This window comes from Balaenoptera musculus, chromosome 18 (genome assembly GCF_009873245.2).
Source record: "Balaenoptera musculus isolate JJ_BM4_2016_0621 chromosome 18, mBalMus1.pri.v3, whole genome shotgun sequence".
NCBI lineage: Eukaryota > Metazoa > Chordata > Mammalia > Artiodactyla > Balaenopteridae > Balaenoptera > Balaenoptera musculus.
Window position 1 is genome coordinate 13,493,844 of NC_045802.1, and position 23,782 is coordinate 13,517,625.

Consider the following 23,782-nt stretch of genomic DNA (forward strand, 5'->3'; position numbering starts at 1 on the left):
GGATTTAACTTTGCTTAGATTTAGATTATTAGAATGAATTCATTTTCATCTGGATGTTATGAACATGCAGTCATCTCGCTTTGTTTAAGGTGCTTAAATTGTTCCAATTTATTGTTATTCTTTTCTAGAACTTTGGCACATTTTTGAAATTCCCTTATTCACAAAGCCTCATATTTATACTGATTGGTAGGTGAATCTGAAAAAGGTCATTAAAAAAAACAACATTGAAATAAAAATCATTTTCTAACAAAATGCCATTAAAAATCATCAGTCATCAACATTTATTAAGACGAACATTTCCTTTACTTACTGAAAGGAAAAACTGGGCAACCTAAAACTCTAGAAATTATACCTGACTTTCATTTTAAAAGTCTGAGCTTGACTCTGTGAGAAGGAGGCTTGTTTGCTTAAACTGTGTATGATAATGTTTTACATGTTCTTTAAAAAAAATTGGATAATATTTGTGTTTTAAAGCCAAACTGTAGGGCTGAGTGAAAAGTCCTTGCTGAGTAACCTTCTCTAGAGACCCTAAAAAATTGTGAAAAGCTCTAATATTTCAGCTACATTGTTTTTTGCATATAAAAATATCTATTATAGGAGTCAACTAGCACATATTGAGTCACATTTGTTTTAATTGAAAAAGAGAGCTAAAAATTTCCTGTAAGTTATTGCAACAGTACAAGAATACAAGGTGCATTTATTTATTAACAACAACAACAAATTGTAAAACAAATTGTGAAAGCAAAAGCGGGCTACAAAACAAGGGTGTTTGATAGCCTTTGCCTTATTTAAACATGACATGTCAATACGCCCCAGTTGATAAATGCTATAAAGTGTACGTTAGCATTGGCTCATTCACCTTTAAACATCCCCCACCCAGTGCACTATGGAAAATGTGTGTTATGGATGAGAAATGCTTCCTCCATCAAGTATCACAATCTTGTGGTCACGTAATCTTCGTGGGTGACCATGTCTGTGAGGTTTGCCTCGTAGTCTACACTGCAGTCCTCTTCCTTTGAGTGTTTCTCCTTTGGTATGATTGGAACCGTGTCCTCCACCACCACCTTCTCTGACTTGAACGAACACACTCTCTTGCCCACCTGTAAACCCAGGGAATCCGTATTTCTTTCTCGATGATCTACTAATATACACTGTTCGCTGAGACCTGGGATGTTCAAGTCACCCCGGGAAGCTAACCCTCGAGATTCCAGTTGGATGTTTGTCTCTAGTGGTGCTTCAGCTTGTTGACGAGCCACCTCTTCTGAAACGGAGAAGATTTGGTTTGCATTTTGCTCGGCAGCGTGTTGTTTTGATCGTCTATGAAATAACCCGAAGTTTTTGATATCGGTCACAAAATTCACTTTTCTCTGCTTCTCCCTCGGTGGCTCCTGCACCACCAGGGCGGAGCCGTTGCTGATGGTGTGTCTTTCGGAGGCAATCGCTGCTGATCGTGGGTGAATCAGGGTGGTTAAGTCGAAGAGGCTAAAGTTCTTTTTCTTGTCCTTGATACTACCTTCGTTATCACTCTTTTCATCCGAGTCTGCGGAGTTAGAAGAATCCTTCGTGCCCTGAGCAGATTGGACCGTAGAGAGTTTGCTTCCTCTTAGTAACCCCAGGACTTCAAAGCGGAAGCTAGAAATGTCTTGCTTTAGTTCCTAAGTGAAATGGAAAACGACGAAATTAGTCTGTGACCTAAACAAATAAACATTAGGAAACATCATCTGCTTGTTTCATATATGGATCTGACATGTCTTCATTCATTTTTGAGAGCTAGGCGTCCACTCTGCTGTGGTTCTGTTTAGAATTGTCAGTTTTCCCAGGGGCACTTGTATCTATTTGTTATCTCCTAATTTCCCCATGGGAGTTCTGTAGTAATTGGAGACTTCCTATGGTTGATGTAAAAAGAAACAGGAAGAGTTTTCTTTCCCCACCACTCTGTAGTGGAGTATGTTGGGTTTCTTTGGAACTACAGTTTCAAATTCTTTCTCTCCAAAATATTCATCTGCTTTCAAGTCATCTTACATTGTCTCAGGGACATTTTGCTGTCCAAGGGGATATCTAAAACAAAATAATTAAAGTGGAGTCTACCCTCCCAAGAGTTGGCAGTTAGTTTCAATTGTTTATTACCTTGGAGTTGATTTTATCCCAACCTCTGGGGATAAAAAATCAGCCACTAAATCCTGGGAACTGATTCAGAACACACAGCACTTCCTAGATTCATCCCTTTATCTTTTGGGGCAGCTGAATTCTCAATCCTAACCTGCTGGTGGCCTTGTGGTGGCCTCCTGCCTCCAGTCCGTCTCCCAAAGCATCAGGAATCCTTTAACTCCAAGATTCAGAGGTGTGACAGCAAAGAACGTTTTGGATCCTAGCCAACTTTCAATCTGTGCTTTAAGTTTTGCAACTTCTCTCTCTTCTTACCTAACTGGCTGCTTATATTAATTCTCTGTTAAGCCTGCTGTTTTTCTTTGTCAAAAGTCTCCTGTAGGGTTTTTTATTTGTTTGTTTTTGCCTATGAGATCTTACTGACTTTAGTCAGTCTTCCAAAATCTCTAGCAACTCATGCAGGCTAACAAAGGCATTTTATACACATGATATGAGCAAATATATACTTCATGTATTCTACCTTTCTTCTGTGATAGAATTGAAAAAAAAAAGAACTCAGGGAGAAAAAACTACATTTATAAGCTACAGTTAAGCTCAAACCTTAAATTTTCTTTTACCAAAGCCATGCGGAACACAAAGAAGGTTTTTGTTGTCATTGTTTTCAGAACGTTGGTTACTAAGTGTTTCAGGTTTAGAAATCAGACCGACATTTCCAAAAGTAAGGCTCACTCAGTAGAGTGTGGCTGGGATCAGCAATCAGAATGCCACAAGGCGCTAGGATTTTCTCTGCCTCCAAATAAGTCCCCTGGGTCTTTCAGATTAAGTCTGTTTGAAAGCAATGTACTTTGAAAAGAAATTTTACCACTTTTTTTGGGTATATAAATCAATAGGGCTTGAATTTAAAAATCATAAGACAGACAGGCTTGCTCAGAACACGTGGCCCAGTTTCCAGCTCTGGTGTTAAACGTGCTGCACCTGGTTCCACGCTCTGCGGAATCTGCCTTTTGGCGACAAAGATGAAAGTGGTTACCTTAAAGTTCTCCTCAGTCAGACCTTCTTCAGTTTTGGCGTCTCTAATCATTGCAGCCACGTATCGCTTTACTAGGTTCCTCATAACTTCCTGAGGCATTTGAAAACAACAGAATTGATATTCAGTGCATAAATGTGAATTCTCTCTTGAGTCAGTTCCAAAGAGGAGATCGTGCTTTATTTTAATGTAAGTGTCAAGATATAAGAATAACTTACTTGATATTGGTGATGTCTTCTTAAATTATCAGCAGCTCGCCTCTGAAAAGGGAAGGGACATTTACTTTTTGGTTATAGTGATATTGTACCATTCCATAAAATAATGCCTGGTTCTTTTAATCAAGAATATTATTTCCCTCATTTCTGCAAAGTGGGAATTTTACTGGACAACGGACAATAAATAGCTAGAGAGAGTGCTTCACATGAATCAAAAGAATGAATGAACCAAAACAACAAAGGGCAAGGTTAAAATTCTTATGGCGTTTAATATATAGAATAAGTTAATGATGATGGCAAGATTGTTCTTTTAATATAAGTGATGAAGAATTAAGTAATCATACTTAGTATGTATCCCAAATCATTTTAAATGATCCTAAGAGACACAGATGGGACATATCAAATACAAAATAAATGTCAAATAAAAATAAAAATTTGTTGGATAAAAATCTAGCATTATAACAATATGAAGATCTTCATCAATATCAACATAGCAACATAAAGAATTTAACCATGATATAAAACATGTAATCAGAAACACTGTTAGACAGTGAACTCCCCAACACTTAATTTCAAGCAGATGTACATTAAGAGGAGATGGCTGTTTTAATTAGATGGTTGAATTTAACAAAATAAAATAAAAGGTTCTGTTCAAAGATAGGGTTCATTAGATTTAAAAAAAAATAAATGTGACTCTGAGCTATCATTTTGAAGAGATCAGAATGGTTTGGGAGCAGAGCTGGTGTTAGCACAGAGCAATGATTGTGGAGTGTAAAATGGAGAAGATGTTTAATGACTAAAAAATGTCCATTATAAATTGAGTTAAATAATAAATGACAAATTATATATTTGCAGATTTCACTAGTATTCTAAAGATACTAGAAAAAAAGCTATCATAATCCCAATTTTATGCATGTCAAATAAATATCAGTATTGATTCTTAAGGAAGAAAACTAGCCAAAGTAATGTAAAATAAAAATACTTCTGTTACAAGAGAATGAATTTGGTAAATTGTGAGAAAGCAAAAGAGATAACATATCTTGGGTTTAATTAAGTCTTTTGATCTTGTTCCTTACTAAATACTTAATCATAGGCTGCTAAAATGGAATTTTGAAAAGGTCTGTGCATACATCACTGTGAAATGATATTACACAAAAAATCAAACAATTCAAAAGAAACTCTTTTTTTCTCTTTAGGGCAGTAGGGGAAATTGGCATTTTCACTGGCCATGAGAAGAGATTTGTGTTTCATGACTATTAGTGACTTTTAGAAACAGATGAGACCGTGCTTAACTTTCTACAGGCCACTAATGATTGGAATACCATTCAATATTACATGAATCTTAAGAAACAAATTTTCAAATGATTATGGTATTAATTAAAAGACTGGGAAATTTGAAACTTCATACAAAACTAGAACATCTTGAAAGAAATAGAGCATGGGAATTTTATGACTGGGCCACAAGATGGAGGTATGTGACTCCTGTTGAGACACAGATCAGCTGAAACCAGAGACAAAAGCACTTCTGGAAGGAAACAAGCCTTCCAGGTCTCCTTCACTATTTTTTAAGTGAACACAAATACAAAAGCAATCTGTACGCTAACTTCTTTAGCACTCTCAGTGTAAATATTGTACAGGAGATCGTATTCTATGGTTTAAGTAAATAGAAACTCTGAATTTAATATAGAATTTAGTCGACTCAATTTTTATTATCTTGGGGTTCTATAGCATTTCGCTAGTTTAGTCTGCAAAAAGCCAATAAAAACTAGTCAGCAGAGAGCAGTTTGAAATCATGAGTTAACTTTAAATTTCTTTAATGCAAAACTAAAACTAGGGATGACAAAATCAGAAAATTATGAGTAATAAGTGAAAATTATCATGATGCATTTTAGTATTAAAATGAGCACAAACTGTCTTCCCTTCAGTAGAACCTTACTCATACATGAATTTTAAAATTGTAATGCAAATACAAAAAGATCAAAGATCACACTTTAAAAACTAATTCCAGGTTTATTTTTCCAGGAAAAAAATTTTTTTAAGCAAAATAGTCTGGCAGAAGGAAAGAACATAGAAAAAGTTTACTATGATAACAGTAAAAATTTATTCAATATCCATAGCCCGGGTTTAAGGCTAAGTTAATATAGTTAATTGTTTTTGACAACCAATTTGTTTCCACAACTAGATGGTCATACTACAAAACAGTTTTTTAGTCTTGTGAGATTATATCAGCCAACTGAACTTTACTATCCTAGGAAGAAAATAAGAATGGATGCAGTTAACCATCTTCTGAGTACTGAAAGCAAAAATGAATGCAATGAATTCACCAATTCTTATTGACCATTACTATCAGGGCTACCTGTGTCTATTTTCTTACTTTCAGGGAGGTAATGTGGTGTGATGTTAAGAACACCTGGAACTGAAGGTGATTAAGCCTGAATGAGGAATTTATCTCTGAGACCCTCTCCCTTCCACATGTTTTATTTTGCAAGGTAAAGATAAACTCACTGAATGATTTTGAAGATTAAATGAGATAAGAGATTTAAGGCTTCTATTACTAACGAATGTTAGTTCCTGTCCTTTCTCCATTATTTTCCCTTTGTGATTAATATTATGATTTTACATACCTAAAAAATATGTTTTAAAAAAATATTCTTGAATCACAAAACCTGTGGATAGTTTAACACATATTGGGATTGCCTCTGGAAAAGTAAAAGAATGTACTTAGGGATAATTATTGTTCTTTGTGTGATTTGCATGGCATTTCATGCTTGAGAAGAACATTTTCTTTAGCTAAAGAGTTGGACGCTTTAGCCTAGGCAATAGAGATTGGGAAATAAGAAATTCATATTTAAGTGATAGGGTGAAGGGATGGTCCTGGTAAATATGGATAGATATAACACAAATTCTGTAGGCAGTTATTTTTGTTTTATTAAGACTTTATTATTGTTTAGAGCAATGCAAGACTCACAGCGAATTGTAGGGGATGGAACAGAGATTTCCCTTAAACCCCTGTCACCACGCACTCTTAGCTTCCCCCACTATCGACATCCCCACAGAGTGGTGCCTTTGTTACAACTGATGAACCTCCAATGACACATCACTATCACCCAAAGTCCATAGTTACATTATGTTCACTCTTTGTGTTGTACATTCTATGGGTTCTGAATGGAAAGGAGGGGACAGTAAGAGTCCCAGGGGGTGAGGGGAAACAGAGTTGGAGGCCTGGTGCTGGGGTGGGCGCATGATGACTAAGATTTCTAGCCTGGCTGCTGAGATGTTGGTGCTCTTAGAAAAATAATAAAGAATTCAATTTGGGATATGCTGACAAAGGACATTAAGGTGGAGATGCCACTGTCTATTTTATATTTTGGGGGAAGGTTAGGACTAAAGAAAAAGCTTTGAGGACTGTATGCATAGGTGCAAGAGTGGATACAATCACAGGTCCACATTTCTTGGCATTGCTAAAGGGAAACTATCATGAACAATAAAATCTTCAATAAATTGTGAATATATCTATTAGGAATGCATAAAATATTCCTTTCTTTTTAAATTAGCTTTCTTAGGCTAATACTAAAATTAATTTAATTATCTAAATTCTCAGAATCTACCAAAGGTCAAGGAACACAAGATCGGATTTCAAATTTCAATACATGACGACTGACATGTAGGCATTAAGAACAGACATGTTACTTATTAGAACCGAAGAGCTGGTCCAGTCTCATTGCCTCATTTATAAGCAAGGAAACCAAGGTCCACACAGTTGAGTGAATAACGAAAATACTACAATGTTCTAAAGGCAGTGCCAGTTCTAGAATCCCGGGCTAGAATTTATTCTTTCCTCCTTGCTTTTTCGATCAAGTAGACACTAAGAGACATATGAGAACATCTGCTCTGCATCCTATGACTTTGCCTCTTTCTCCCGACACATGTTAGTTTGTGGATCAGCATCCTTTCCAGACTGGATCCTCATTTATTTGAATAAAAATTAACCACAAAATGCACGGCATATGTTGTACTAGTTTCCTAGGGCTACCATGCAAAGTACCACAAAGTGGGTGGCTTAAAACAACAGAAATTTATTATCTCACACTTCTGGAGGCAGAAGTCTCGAATCAAGATGTTGGCAGTTCCATGTTCCCTCCGAGACTCACAGTAGAATCCTGCCTTTCCTCTTCCTAGCTTCTAGTGGTATCTGTCAATCTCTGGTGCTCCTTGGCTTCTGCCTGCACAATTCCAATATCTACTCCATCACCACAAGACGTGCTTCCTGTGTTCCCAGGTCTTCAAATGTTCATGTTCTTATGAGGTCTCTCCTCCAATAGGAGCTCATCTTAACAAATCACATCTGCAAAGACCCTGTTTCCAAATAAGGTCATGTTCTGAGGTGCTGGGGATTTTGAGTTCAAAGTATCTTTTTTGGGGGAGACACGATTCAATCCATAATATATGCACTCTTTGCCATAAACATAATGATCATTTTTGGCAACCGGTGACATCATTAAATATTTATAATAGAGCTGCCACCAACAATACCTCGTATGTTTGCAACCTCTTGGTTGGGTAAAGATCAGCTGCACTTCAAAAGGATTTACTCTCATAAGGGAAAACATTACATCTTATAACTCTCACTGGAAGTGACTAAGAACAGAATGGACCAATGTGTGTTTATAGAAGTAATATAATGAAGGACAGTTCGTTAAAAAATACCTAAGTGGGTAAGAGGTATTTAATTTTTTCAAGCCATTCACATGTTAAACTTTGATTGATAAGTGATCTGCAATGACTAGGGGTTCTCTATTTTTACTAAAAAGTAATGAACGAGGTAGAATTATAGCATAGTAGACCTGGGTTAGGAATAAAGAATTTTCTGTGGATGAGTTCATGTTTACAGCGTTACTGAGAAATTTGTGGAGTTGCATTTGGCAGCTTTTTCTAAAATAACTTGGGTTGATTTTCTGTTATGTTTAAGAAAAATGGGCCACATGACTGATCAGGGACCTTCCTTCCCTAACTTGATGTCTAGGAAAAATATTTTGGAGGAAGACATGCACTTTAAGATGGCAGTTTTCTCCACGAATTATATCGGAAGTCTGGCACGGTTCTTTGGCAGGGTGGCTTTGAACACAGGTGCCCAGGGCACACCTGCCCACCACATTAGCAGATCTCTCTCTTTGCAGGTTCCTCCTGATTTGTTAGGACAAGACAATGGCAGTGTTTGGATCACAGAACTAATGATAATGGAAACGACCAACTAGTGAGAAGCCTTGCTGCCCAGAGGTAACTTCTTATTTCAATAGCAGTGTCAGGTTGCTTTAGAGCAGGAAGGGTTTTGCAGCTATGAAAGAAAGGGCTCTGGGGAATCCATGGTGACATTTTGTCACTCTTTATCTCTCGTTTTCCCGGGTCCAATATGTGGAATGTCAGGCTCACTCCACGTAGCTGGTTCCCTGCTGTCAATTGTCAGTGCCGTTTTCTCTCATTTCCACTCTGGTTTTGGTCTATCACTGATTTTAAGCCCATGAATTATGCCTTTCATTCTCTGCTTTGCTCAGTGAATCCCTGAAGGGGGGCAGCTTGCTGTGCTCTTCTTTTAAAAAAAACAAGTAAAAAGGCAAGGGGCCATTTCAGGATGTGGTCCCTCTGTAAAGATTGTAGTTTGGCTCATTTATAGATGGATCTATACATATTGTTCTCTATAAACATACTTTCTAAGCATATAAAAATAAATGATATAAAAAGCTGAAGGTTGCCTTGTCAAAGCAAGTATTCAGAATCTCACTCTTGAAATACCAAGAAGAAATTTGTTCCTCTAGATTCCCACTTAGGAAAGAAAATTTAATTGAAATTTCCTATCAGCAAATCTTACAGCAATAAATTAGGGATTGAGAGGTACCCATGGATGAACACAGTCATATCTGTAAGATTTGTTGGTAGGCCTGTGAAAAGTCATGAAGATTAAGGGATGACACATTTTGATAATTATAAAACATGAAGTCTGAAAGGCAAGTACTATTAGCATTTTTTCTTTAGTAATGCTAGGTGATATTAATCCATTCACTGCTCCTAATTCTCTTGCAGTGACTTAACTGAATGTATTTCTGTGGCAGCTGGTCAGGCATGAGTATCCCATCTGTGACCCCAGAGTTGAGTGATGCTAAGGGACCCTAACAGAGATGGTGTTTCGTGTTTCCCTCACTATGTGCTCCAGAGAAAGTGGGAAACATAAAACTAGAGGTTAAAACCATTTTTTAATGATTTTGTTAAAAAACCTAGTAGTTTTTTGGTTCAGTATATTGTCCATTAACTTTAGCATTCTATTTGGAAACCTGGTCTATGGCATTAAAAATGATTCATATTAATTAAACACTGGCAGGATATTATTGCATTAACATCTTTTTACTTTAAATTATCTAGACCTCTTGGACAAGTACAAACATTGGCTTTTAGTTTAAAAAGCTGAGCTAGATACCAATCAATGCTTTTTTTAACAGGAATTTCGAATTAAAGTTACAGGCTGGAAGTGCTTGTTAAAATGGAAATTCCTGATGATTCTAAGACACACTAAAGTTTGAGAACCACTGTTTTAATACCGAGAAGGGTATTTGCTGATAAAATGTGTTAAAATTCGACAAGTAATATAAAAAACCAGAAGGCTATAAAATGTTGCTTATTTTATGATTGTACTTTCAATATGCTGCCTCTTTGGTGGGATTTTCATGATTTCGCAGAAACAACACATCTCTCCATCATGGGCTTGCTCCCACAATAAAAGTGTTGTTCAATAAAGCATTTCTGCTTCATTTCTGCTTTCTCCCATAAAGCATTCCAAAGGAAAACTTAATTTACTTGGAGTTCCCAGTCACCCATAAAAGGAAGTCCAAAGTTTAAAAAAAAAAAAAAAAGTTAATGAGTTTTCAGAGCTAGTTGTATCAGTTATTACCCATAAATCGCAAGATAAGATCACTAATGTTGGGCTCCCAGGCTGTGGCCAATCAGTAACCCTGAGACCACTGGCTTCAGGCTTGCAGGGAGGGATCAACAGGGTAACATTCAGGCAGCTGCTGGTGACAGGAGTATGTGAAGCACAAGTGGGAAGGTTTAGAGAAAATGCCTCCAAGAATGTATAAACTCTACCTCCAGGTCTGCTTTAATTTTCTTCTTCACAAATGTGAAGCAAGTTGGAATGAGAGCGGAAGGTAGGCCAGCCTGTTAAACACGGGCTTTGGGACACAGGAATCTAAGAGGCCGCGGAAAACAGTGGTGGGATCTGCAAAAGCTGTTGCGAAAAATCAAAAGGTGGACACACAACATGGAGGGTATTGTTGCAAGGTCATCAGAGTTTTCAGGGTAACAAGAGAGGGCAATGAAATGCACATGGGGTGGGGAAACAAAAGACACGAGTTTTTCCCCAGCTCTGTCACCTAAAACACTGCACAAGGTAAACGAGCTCTTTTTTAAAGGAAATAGTTGAGCTAAATGATTTCTAAGGTCCCTTTGAAGTGTCGTGGGGTCTTCTAAGCCGTGCCTTTGTTATACAAAGTGACTGCCAGTGGTACTTCAAAGTCACCTATCTCCTTGTCTTCATCTGTCTACACAATGAACTATCAGGTGGATTAACCAAATTGAAATGAATTCACAGCACTCACTTTTGGAATTATTTTCTCATTTAACTCCTCCATTAATATTACAAACTTCTTCTTAATTTACTTTTTATTTATCTTACATTTTTCTTTGCAAATAATATTATTTGCATATTATTTATTTATTTCCATCTAAAACCTAAATGTATAAAACTCAACTAAGAGTATGCATGCCACAATATGTCCTTCTCATTCTGGAAATGCAGTCTAGGTAAAAGGCAAATGTATGGCACTGAGTTTGATTAGGTTGGTGCTTTACCCAAGCCTCCGCTTGGCAGAGAAGAGGCAGGACTGAGAGTAGGAAGAGAATGGAGAAGAGAGAGGTGACTCACAATATTGATTTAGTTTATCATAAATTCCCAAAGCATAAAATTATCCATTACCAAAGGTTAGTAAAATTTATATGGCTAGGGAAGAAGGAGTGACTTGAGGTCACAATTAATTGTGAATTATCTTTCTGTGCACCAGCTTGGATTAAATTTTCAAATTTAGAGACAGAGACATTAAAAAGAAATTTGTTTTTCTGATCAGGAATGTATAGAAAAGAAAGCTCTTTAACTTATACCATTTACCCTTTGAATCACTGTTTTCATAGGAAAGCCCAAGTCAATGTTAAGCTCCTCTTTGCATCTAAGAAATGATGGTAATATACTCCTAAAAATATGTCAACAGTGGGAGGATTCTGGGGGACGGGAGAGAGAGTTGGAAGTCAAATTCTTAGAGTGGTCCTCCATTATTTTGGTGGCAGCACAGATGGCGCTCTTAAAATATTAGAGCAGGGCCCTATATTTTTTTTACAAGTTCCATGGCATCTTAAAACCCAAGATTCCTTCTGCTATTGCCTAAAATTAAAATATTAAAGACAAATTTCTCTTGCGTGTGGCTTTTATTTGGGGGCCCAGAAACTCTTTTTCAATTGAAATACTCCTATGAGAGAAAGCATAATAAGATAGTACTAATAATTAATATCTCTTCAAGGATTGATAAAATAAATTTCTTATGAATTTAAGAATAAGATGAGAAAAAGGACAAGTATATTGTGATATGGAAGGGAGTAAGCCTGAGTTCGGCATCTCTGAAATCTTTTCCTGTTTATCTCAAGGAAAACATGAATTACTTCTCACACTGTTCTCATGGCCTCTTGCATATAACTATACGGTAATGTTAACTATGTCATGCAACATGTATTATAGTAAGATGTTCTCATATCTGTGTCCCCCACGTTAAAAACAATGCCCTCAAGGATGGAAACCATGCCTTTGTATATCTCCTCCCACCTCTAATTCCTAGCTCAGCTCCTGGCACGTGGAAAATGTACAGTAATTGCTTATTAAACCCAAATCATTATGTTTATTTAATGAACATATTTTTTTAATAAATTGAACTTATTTTTTAAGAGGAAAATAAAACACTTGGAGTACAATAATTTTGCTGTAGGTCAGTGATAAACTCTGTAAATTAGTATGAGGATTGCAAGGTAAGGCTTCACCATAATCTGACTTCCATTTCTAAGATCAGATAGACACCCAATTTCCAAGTTCACGGAGTGACGGTCTCTAGGAAAGAATATAACTGCCTCTCCTAACCACCCTCTGTTTGCTATACTCCCTTGCCAGTCAATTTCTCTTTAGAATTAGAATTGTTACAGAGATGACAGGACAATCAATGCCACTTTCAGGAGAGAAAGCCCCATCTGATGCTGATAATGATGCCTGGTGGGCAATGAAATTAACGAAAAAGAAGAATCACTAAGGGCATAGCTAGCAGTCATAAACTAAGTTAAATAAAATTAAAAATGAATTAATTTTTAATTAAATAACTGATATTACTTGATTCTAATATAAAGTCATATTAGAATACTTCCAAAGCAATTTCTCTGAGAAGGTCCAAGTGACTAATGAATGTTAAGGTATTAATTTCTAAAGCATGAGAACTTTGAAAATTAGGAAATTGAGTGAGAAAGAAATCAAGAATGACATGTCAGTGGTTTGGCTGGAACAAAGCCTTAAATCCACGCCTTTTCTGTTGGAGTTGCTTGAACTCTTGCTTTCCAATATGAAAGAAATGTCCCAGGGAAGTATAATCTTCTAGTATAACAGGGGCATGGATCTGAACAATCCTAATAGTTTTTACAAACACAACTTCTTGGCATTTAATATAATTGGGAGTTAGAAGCAAAATGTTGACAATCGAACATATTCTGAAATCACTGCACTTGAATATGGCACAGCATTTTCAAGTTATAATATTTGTTCAATCACTGAATTGAGAACTTTTTATCAAGCATTCTCCGCTCTGTGCGGGGGCCTAGGTTAGGCACTAAGAATGTGAGGTATCTGAAACAGATCCTTTCCCTTACAATCCAGAGAGAGAAACAGACAATGAGTCAGTCATGCCACAGGTAACCTGAGGTTATAATTCTGAATAGAGCTAGAAATTAAGGTTCTAAGAGAGAATGTACTAGTTCTCCAAGCCTTGACTGGTGGGTTTGGAGAGGCCTATGTACAGTGTGGTTCCTATTAAAATAACAGTGACCGCCCTCAGTGGAGGAAATGGGTTTGTGAACCCATAGTTAACCATGGTTAAGCAGGCAGTTTCTTAGACACAGTAGCTGTGCAATAAATGTGCACCGAATTGCACCCAGTGAGAACAAAAAGAATAAAATGCAAACGTATTCAATAAGGAATACAAACATACTCAAGCACACATTTGAAAAAAAACCAAACAAACAGTAATACCAACACGCTGTGTCCTTACCCCTATTGTTCCAAAACTTTCTGGCTTTCTTCTCATCTTTTTCTTGCACAGGTGTGTCCATATCCATTTGATCAGGTACCAGAGAGACTTGGGGCTTGGGATGACATTGAAGGGAGTAGGCAGGGTACCTCCTTCTTCAAAATAACTCATCCAAAGCTTTGTCCGAGCAAATTTCCATTCTATATCTGCATGGTCCTGAACAGGAAAACATGACAAGTGCTGACAGGTTGCTTAATTAATAAGGTGAGATAAATCTCACAGAGAGCCTGTAACCTGACTTTGAGTGGCTCTTGGAACATTAATTAAATTGCCTGTAAAAACAACGCTGACTCCCAGAGATGGTCATCTAAATTCAGAGAGTGGCTTAGCCTGGAAAGGAGTCACAGCTCTCTTGTCACTTTTCATCTTTCCCACTTGCAGGAAACAGACATTTACAATAAATCCACGCTAAAGAGACTGCAGTGATTAGTTATGACTTGAAGATGAATCTTCATTTACTGCACTGTAGGCTTACATTAGCTCAGTTTCATTAGATTCTGGCCACAAGCAGGGCTTTAGGTCTTACCCAAGGCCTTGAAACCCTGCCTAGGTAGGTGCCCATGGCTCATACTTCTGGTGTTTCCAGTAAAAGTCTTACTTGATATGTTTCCATTTGAATAAACCTTGTCCACCTTTAGGCAACAGGCATAAACTCAGAGAGAAGTTCCTCTAACAGATGTACAGTAGGGTCTCTGACACAGCATTGAACCCTGACGTAACCTTGGCCAAATGGTACCAGGTGAGAGTATGGCTAGGGGTTGCCCACAAGCCTGAGGCGTCCCCCTAATTATTTATTAATGATTCTGCTTTGTTAATCTCCTGGAAGAACTTAGGAACATTTGTGGCAATTAGATATGGGGCAGCCAGTCTCCTCTTAAGTTAGCCACAAATCTTATTTAAGCAGAAAATCTGGGAAGTAGGAGGTGGTAGAAACTAGGCGTACATACAAATTCAAAATAGTTCATTTTAACCCATTAATATTATAAAAAACCCTCGAGTTTTAGAGTAGGAGAAATCAGAGTATACTTCATTCTAATCTTCCTAAATTGCTGTGTGCTGATGAATGCATATGTTGTTTATACATTCTACTCTGAATAATATGGATTTTAGTCTAGACACTGGACAGCTCGTGCTTTCAACAGAAGTCACCGTATCTAGAAAATGCATGGTCTTCATTTTTGCTTAGCAAACGATCGATAGATCAATGTACAGAAGCTACAGCTTCCCCTTGTCTCTCCTCTCCCATTTCTACTTTCTTCCCTATCTTTCTTCCTAAACAAGCTTATAGATTCTGCATTAATGAAGGAAAGTAGATGTTGTTTGCTGCCGCCACGGAGACTGGGACTGAGTAAAATTGGCTTCAGGTAATAAAAAGGCAGCCCCGCAGGTGAAGTGTCGGCCTGTGAGTAGCTCTGCTCCTTCTCATTCTCAGGGAGTCACAAGTTGAGGATTATCCTGACCTCACTATGTTCTCTTACTGCTGTCACAAAGCAGACTCTTCCTTTGGGATTCTGAAAGGGTCTATAACAACATCTACAGTGGTTAGAAAAATTGAAGGTGAGAAGTTCCAGGCTGGTGATGACTATAATCACCTCTGCTACCCATCTTCTAACTCTTAGTTAATGTTTAAAGCTTAGCTTAGGTATTTCCTCTCCTAGGAGGCAGCCCCGACTCTCATCTATCTCAGCTGTCTCCTCTCCCCAGCCCACGTTACAGTCCTCTTTTCTGTACCTTTATCACATTCTCCAATTCCTTTTCTCAATATTGAAATTATTTATTGAATTTTTTTGTCCATCCTGTATTACTTTTTTCTCGAGGGCAGGGACTTCGTTATTCTGGGTATCCCTAAAGTCAAGCATATGTCTGGCATATACTAGGTGCGCAATAAATATTTGATCTATGAACAAAAGCGCGAGTGAGAAGCAGGCTTTAGTCGTGGTCTGCATGATCGCTTTTGCCTTTCAACTGTTACATTTTCTTCTTCTTTCATGCTTTATCCTAGAGCTCTGAATTAAGGGTAGCAGGACAAAAAGAGAAAGACCTCAGGGTAAATTCTGCTATTGTGGCACAGGCAAAAATCAAATACTTGGCATGTTCATGCTCCAAGGAGGCATCACACGCAGGATGTTGGGGGTACACCTGTCTCAGGTTCTCAGTGCCTGCTCTCCTCTCAAGTAGCTTTAGAGTTTGGGCTAAACAAGAATAGAAATTTGAAGATCGTTCTCATCTCTACAAGTCACCTAGAAAGACACACCCCACACAGGAGCAAAAAGAAAATATTACACGGTTCCTGAATAATGTTCTCTTCTTGATGAAATTGATACATTTAATGTTTTATAGGATCCAAATTGTATATACAATTTCTCTGTATATAGCTTGATAATTAGAGGCTTTCTAATATTTTTGGAAGGGTGGTCTGGAAAATAGAGTCCACATTTGGCAAATGTGTTGACTAGAGGAACACAGAGCTTCTGAAACAAATATACATATATATTTATGGACTATCTAAAAAGTTTAAGATTTGTGAGATGCTTAAGTGAAGTTCCACAGATTCAGATATTCACCCGCAACTCCTAGGACCTAAGTATATTCAGTGGGAATACTCTAGTCTTGGAATCAGTAAATAAAAATCATTTATTTTTATGTTTTATGCAGTTTTTCATCTGTGACAGGTGTCTTGCTTCCATAAAGACAGTATAATTAAAATTAGGAGTGCTGCTTCTCAAAATAACAATAATAACACCCCAGAGGATTAGCAATAGATTCAAAGATGCAATATAATTGCAGTTATTTATGGAGTAAATGGGCAGCCTGTAATTATTCTTATAAAAGGCTGCTTGTCTAAAGTATACATATGAAAGACTTAAGAAATATATTTCACTCCAGTATGGGTTTGCTTTGTCACTATTGCTAATGGCCATAGACACAGATCACTAGTATGCAAGTTGAAGGGGATAAAGGACTTTGCCATTCTTGTTCATTGCCGTATTTCTAGTTCTTAGGACGGTACCTGGCAACAGAGTAAGCACTTAATAAGAATTTATTGAATGAATGAATAAATAAGCTAAGTTGTTTGGATTCTAGAGTTTCAAATAAACACATATGGTATTGTATATTCTGCTACAGCATTCAGGGTTACTCCTCTCTGACTTTTTCCTGGGCTTTAAGAAACTGAAAATCCTGTGCTTTTTCACTCCGACTCCTCTCTGGGCTAGCTCTTGTATCTTGCCAAGCTAGCATGAGTTTGCTTATATCAAGATTGTAGATTAGATGGTCAGAGACAATGCAAAACCCAAAGGGCACTGCATAGAGATGAGTTGCCTGTTCATAATCCGTACCTCACCTACTGTTTGCCATAGCCAATGACTGCCTGGTAGGATAGATTTAGTATAATCACCTGTAATATGAAAAAACTAAAATAGTATGTAGCCAAGTAGGGTAATAGTGCTTAGAAATATCAAATTAACCATTTATATTACAATTCTGATTCATCTCATCAATAGCAATTATAGATTGTATTTCCTATGATAATAGGATGGAGTATAGCTAGGAACGACACATTGTAGGGGGGAAGTTATTCAACTTACAGCAATAAGTTGGTAAGAATTATTCATCATAGCTATTAACATGTTAAGTAGGACAACCAGAGAGATGATGTTGTATGTCCCAAACATGGTGGCACCAACAAACTCGGTGAATTCATGCTGCGCTTTGACATTGGTCACATATAAGTTGATGAGCCCAAATATTGACCAAAACAGGGACTGGAGTGTCTCAAATAACCTGGAATAAAGATAAAATGACATTAATAGCTACATTAATAGAACCATTATACAATAAGATAGAATGATAGAACATGATTACTATGAGGTTATAGTTGATTAATTTAAAAATAAACTTAATAAAAAGAATTAAAGAAAATTGTTCCCTTATACTAGCACAAATGTGTACTTAATTTTCTCAAGAGCTTTGAAAACTATTTAGTTTCCTGGCCAGCAATGACAAATCGGACCCGCAGCATGTTTTTGTATAGTCATTGAGTTAAGAATGGTTTCTACTTTTTCAAAGGGTTGGAAAAAAAAAATCAAAAGAAGAGTGATATTTTGTGACATGTGAAAATTATATAAATTCATATTTCAATGCACATAAAGTTTTATTGAAACACAACCATGCCAATTCATTTATACACTGTCTATGGTTTCTTTTGTGTTACAATGACAGCCGTGAGTAGTTGCAACACAGAACATACGGCCCACAAAGCCTAAAATATTTACTACCTGTCCTTTTCATAACAAGTTTACAAACCTGTGTCCCAGGGCACTGAGTGACAGTTAATAAATAATAAGTCTGCAGGCTTAGTCTTTAAAAAATGTTAAGTTCTTTTACCTGATTTTCCTTTTTGATTATAGAAGGATTAAAAATAATGTTATCATTATGGATTTCCACATTTACAATTAAAATTGCACAGAGTGAATCCTGTATGATGACAAAATGTCTCAGAATGGTCAGATAATAAGATTTGCTAATTTTCATATTTCAGGGAACATTTTCTTCATTACTTAACTTACTCCAAAAATGGAATAAGATGAAGAGTGTCTGAACCCAAATGAAGAATTGTTTCAGTAGGACCATTATGACACCTTAATGTAATAAAAAGACAATGAAACTCTTATATTCTTTGAGAAATGGTTAAAAAAAGACTGTATTTAAGTTATGTTATGAAAACAAAAGCACAATTATCTTATATGTGGCATGATGACTAAGGATGTGGGATTTCAGTGGTCAAATGCCCCAAGGAGAGCAAATTCATACGAGGCCAGGGGACAGTGGTATGGCCTGATGTGAAAAGATGAGCTTAAACTATCAGATTTCCTCTCTGTGAAAGTTTACCTTAGAAATATCAAGAGACTGAGGTAGTCATTAAAAAGTACTGAAATGACAGGAGTTATGATGTAGAATTAGGATCACTGGAATTATGAGAAGCCAAAGGTTTGAGACAGCACAAACTAAGAAACAGAGAATTGAGAATAAATAAGCCAGATAATAAGTAAACCCTGAAGAGAATACACGTGGAGTAGCTAAGTCATGTTAATATCGGTTCTCAGAGGAAAAAAAATCCCATGGTCCAGCTCTACATCAACTCCTGCTCTTCTTGAAGCCAGGTCTTGCTCTAGGCTCTGCCCTTGCTAAGATCAACCCTTGCTCAGAGAATCAAAGGGCTGGATTCTTGTACCAAACTCCTGTTACTTGAAACAATCCATGAATTTCTGATCAGTATGACAAGGAGAATCTAACTAAGGATGCCTTAACTGGTGTTCAGGATTTCTTTTCTTAAATTAATTGGTTTTTTTTTTAAGTAAGCCATTTCATATTTTTAATTGTATAATAAAATTTTAACTATAGGATATGAAATGTAATGGTTTCTTCACTGAATTATTTTGCTAGGGCTGTTCAACTCTCAATGGGGCAAATTGTCATAAAGGTTTCAATGTGATCAACCTCAATCAGACCTTGACTTGCTGGCAGGGATGTACTTTGTGAAGAGTTCACCATATATTCTTAAAGGACAACCAGATGTCAGATTCTAACAATATCAGGGAAAGTTTAATATGATTCATTGGCCTCAGACAAAGGCCACTAGAAGGTATTCTTTGAAAACTTTCTGAGAAAAAAAGTAAATTTGACCCAAGGCCATGAGTTCTTTATTTTCAGTAGCTTTAGGGAGAATTTCTAAGATTAATGACAGTGTCATTGGATTCAATGTGAAATGATTTTGTTCTTCCTTTCTAAACAGTGCATATTCTCACTGTGAATATACAAATATAATTCAACTGGTTTTTCCCTGACCTCAATAGCAGTTCAGAGAGAGAGTAGAAGTTACATGAGTGATATAATGAATTATATAAAATGTTGCCACATAAATCCCATAACAGTTACTTTTCTAAATGTTCAAATAAAAAAGTGATGTAGAGTAAATGGATTGTTATGGTTGAATAATTCTGATCTTCTTCTACCTAAATAAGAACTATTCATCATTAGGATATTAGCAGACCCTTTGGCAAAACATTTATTTGCATATTTAATTAAAATTTGAAAATAAGAAAATTCAAAACAAGATGACATTTTATGATTAACTCTGAATTTCATTCTTATTTTTATTTTCTTTTCATTTTTTCAGTTGAATGAATCAGAAGTAAGATTTGCAGAATAGTTCCACTTAACCAAAATATATTTAGTTTTAGATGAATCAAGACCCTGTTATCAAGACACTGGTGTTTCTTAGCTAATTATTCTTTTATTACATGGATTAAAAAATCAATCTAAGTTAATATTTCAAAGCCATTGTTCTAAAATTGTTTTCATAATTATTGATAAAAACATTGCCCATAGATTGAAGGGCCATTAGCGTTAGCTGCATCACATTTTAGGTTGCCTTTATGTGGCAACTATTTTCCTAATTCTATGGAAAGATAAGGACAGAAAGCTTTCCAGGATAATGGCACCCTTAATTAAATCACACTTTGCATAGAATCTTGGTTAAAGACTAAGACCTGGCAACTTCTATAGCATTGCCATCCTAAAGATGTCTCTTGTTTCTTGAGGCTATTTTTCAATTTCTACTTTTAAAAATGAGCTTATTCCCTAGTTAAATACTTACAACTAGAGAAAGAGAACAGGTAAAAAGGTCATGTATTTCACAGTTGCATTTCCCTCTATCTTTGAGATGAAATCGATGAGGAAACATAAGTTAATACAAGACATCTGACTGTTTTATTCTTAGTTTATAAGGAATTAAGTAACATTAAAACAAAGTACGACTTCAGTTGGCCAGTTTCAATTATCAGAAATACAGCTCCAATCAACATAAAAGGCATTTTCTTAATGAGAAAATATCTGTCACAAGGTCCATGCCTCTGTATTCATAAGAGAGCCCCTTACCCAGAGACTATTGGTTTAAAATTCTATGCAGAATAATTTCAGTGATTAAATATTTGGTTTCTTTTAGTAACATGTAGTTCTTCCCATGTCAAAGAGAAAACAACCTGGAAGCATTCAAGGGGCAGGAAGAAGTGTCCACTTGCTGGTGGGAAAATGCACCGAGAGACACAGAAGACAGATCACAGCCTATTCCCACTGGGAGCTCACAGTCAGGAAGGCATCTTGGAAAAGGTACATCTGAGGTAAGTTTTGGAACCCAAAATAGAACTTGGCCAAGTGAGAGGGCAGAACAGGAGCATTCTGGGATGAGAGAAGAATAGGACATATTTAGGGATTGATGACCCATTAGAAAATGTTGAAGAATAAAGTGTTATTGGGGAATGGAGAAAGATGAAGCTAAAAAAGCAAGCAAGGGGCAGATCATTGAAGGACCCGGTATGACAAGCTAAGAAATCTGACTGTATCCAATAAGGAATGAGAAACCATTTAGGTATTTTAAATAGAGGAGTGTCAAGATTTGGGCTTAGAAAGATCATTCAGGCAACAGGATGGAAGACGTATCAAGGAAGGCAGGGACCAGGGGCAGAGGGACTTAGATTTAGGCAGGGTCAGCGAGCAAGGGAAGATGGCCCCGAGACAATAAAGAGTAGACATTTATTGACTGACTGCATGTGGGGGGGGGGGGCAGAAAGAGGGATCTAGTATAAAACACAAGTTTTTGATTTAAGTTTCTGAATGGGTTGTGGTAGCATTGACTAAGAAAGGGATTTGAGGAGGAGGAATTAAAAAGTTGTGAGAGAGACTCTGATGAGTTTTCTCTGATTGGGTTTAAATGTTTAGGAGATTTGCATGGAGAGGCATTCGAAAGACAGTTGGACTTACAGATCTTGGGGAGAGAGGCCCATGCTAGTGATATAAATTGAATATAGGAGTCATCTCTTAGACATATAGGGCCAAATCCATCAGAGGAGTTTTCACAGAGATATTGGAACAGGGTCAGAGGATAGTTACTAAGGCAGATCACTATTTAAAAGCAATCACTGAAATATAATTATTAGAGGACCATGAGAAAGATTAGAAAAGTAAGAGATAAAGTATTAAAACATAGTAATATTAAAAGTAAAGGAGGGCAAGATTTTAAAAATGAAGCTGTTAAACAGGGTCAAATGATACAGTTTAAATAGGATACAAAGAGATAAATGTCCATTGATAGTAGGGATATGGAGCCTCCAGCTATTTTCTAGAGCAAGAACAAGGTATCTTGTTTAGGCTTCTTTTCAGGGTTGCTTGGATGAGAGGAAGGAGAGAGACAGGAGTAGCAGCCAATGAGAAACAGAGTTCAGAGTTTCAGCATACATTTGTGCCCTGACTGGAAGGGGTTATAGAGAGGAACCATGTGAACACAGCTAAGGAAACACTAGATACTACTACTAATAAAAAGCAGTGGAGTGGATAACATTTTTTATCACATTATATGACAAGCACTGTATTAGGTAATTTACATTAACTTTTTTTTAATTTTCATAGGGAAGACATGAGATGGGGTAATAAAAAGAAAAGGTTGATATTTGTGGAAGTTGCAGAGTTATAAAAAGAAGAAGATATAGTTATAACTGCAAGCAACAAGTCATACTAGCAGTTACTCTTTGTGAGTAACTTTGAACAAAAATAATTTGTTGCTTGCAGGTTTACATTCCATTACCTGGAAAAGAATTCAAGTAGAACACCTGGTTTATTTGCATTGAATGATTTAGACCTATAATATTGGAGTGATATGCAGTTATCTGTTGCTTTTCATGGTAATAGAGAAAACCATTGGTAAGGATACACTAAAAGAATACATAATCCAAGCAATTCAACGTGTTTGTTTTAGAATAAAATTTATATTAAATATTTTGCATCAGATTCTCTAGCCATATTCTTCTGAGACAGATATTAAAATTAGCTCACAATATGTCAGCATTTACCACAAAACCAGTAACAGGGCAAGGGGATTCCTGAGAATCTCACGGATCATAAATTAGGATGGGGTTAGATAGAACCTTGTTAACTACAAATGAATCATATGTCTGAGAAGGGGTTGGGTCTTGGAACCTGAGCTGTTCCCTGAATTAAAGAAGACCTGAGGAGGGAACTCAGTTCTATGGGCTGTGTGGAAGTTCTTTCTGGAAGACAAAGCATGATCAGAAGTATGTGACCACAAATGTCAACAGGGTGGTCTTGGCAAGTAGTCGCACCAGGGCACATAGTGCAAAGTAACAAGGGAGTTGTGAAAGATGGAGCATGCAAAATGGCTGTCCATCAGAAATCCAGGAGGCCAGTCAGCAGACAGGCACTATCCAGGAACTTGGTTAGAGGCAGAATTTGAGTCTAAGAAGGGGGAGGTTGGTGGGATCTACTACTGTGAATCCCTAGTCCCCGTTGCCAGGAGCAAATTGCCAAGTCAAGGATCACGAGCGAGTGGGGAAGGAGAAGTTCTGATATCAACACTGAGACACAATCCAAGGCTATTCCTCACCAGGCTATTGCTGCAAAGGGATTTCACTGAATCCCTCCTGAACTAGGTGAGAAAAGAGTGTGAGGAAGATGACAAGGCTGGGTAAACTGGTCGGGCTGGAGAACTGCTTAAGTCCAGGAGAATAAAGAGGCTGGAGCAAGGGATAAAGTGACAAGGAGAAGCTGGGATGACTTTTTGTTTTCTTTATGATTCATGGTTTGTGTCAAATCGATTTCTGAAAGGATTTGAGGCAGCTAAGGCTGCGATGAAAACTTATGTGCAAATAATCAGACGTTAATGAATTTAAATGGGGTTTTAAATACTGGGATCAAAGGTAAAACAGATACAGAATTGAGCCAACAAGATTATTTTAACCAAAAGTGACTTAGTTTACAGGACGTTATTGATTTCCTCCCACTGGAGAAACTACTGTACTCTCTGAGATTACATAAAATTCTAGAAGGGCTGATGAATGGCCAGCTGACTTTCAAAGTCATCTACAAAATCACCATGTGTTCCCATGTGGTTACTGTGGAGAGGAAAATCACCTCACTTCTTAATC

The 23,782-nt window shown here is 36.9% G+C and overlaps 1 protein-coding gene and 1 long non-coding RNA gene across 2 annotated transcripts in view; one reads left to right on the forward strand and one right to left on the reverse strand.

Annotated features, from left to right (window-relative positions):
* Nucleotides 1-787: 787 nt before the first annotated feature.
* The window catches only part of TRPC4 (transient receptor potential cation channel subfamily C member 4), a 117,112-nt gene continuing 94,117 nt past the window's right edge, over nucleotides 788-23,782 (reverse strand). The window contains 5 exon segments of the mRNA XM_036831463.1: nucleotides 788-1,655; nucleotides 3,137-3,226; nucleotides 3,352-3,393; nucleotides 13,746-13,940; nucleotides 17,372-17,567. Of these exon segments, the coding sequence (XP_036687358.1) occupies nucleotides 933-1,655; nucleotides 3,137-3,226; nucleotides 3,352-3,393; nucleotides 13,746-13,940; nucleotides 17,372-17,567 (1,246 nt within the window). The 3' untranslated portion in view covers nucleotides 788-932.
* Nucleotides 20,797-23,782, forward strand: part of LOC118884101 — a 47,320-nt gene continuing 44,334 nt past the window's right edge. Inside the window, exon 1 of the long non-coding RNA XR_005017185.1 lies at nucleotides 20,797-20,965. This is a non-coding gene — a long non-coding RNA (uncharacterized LOC118884101). The remainder of the gene's footprint in view (nucleotides 20,966-23,782) is intronic.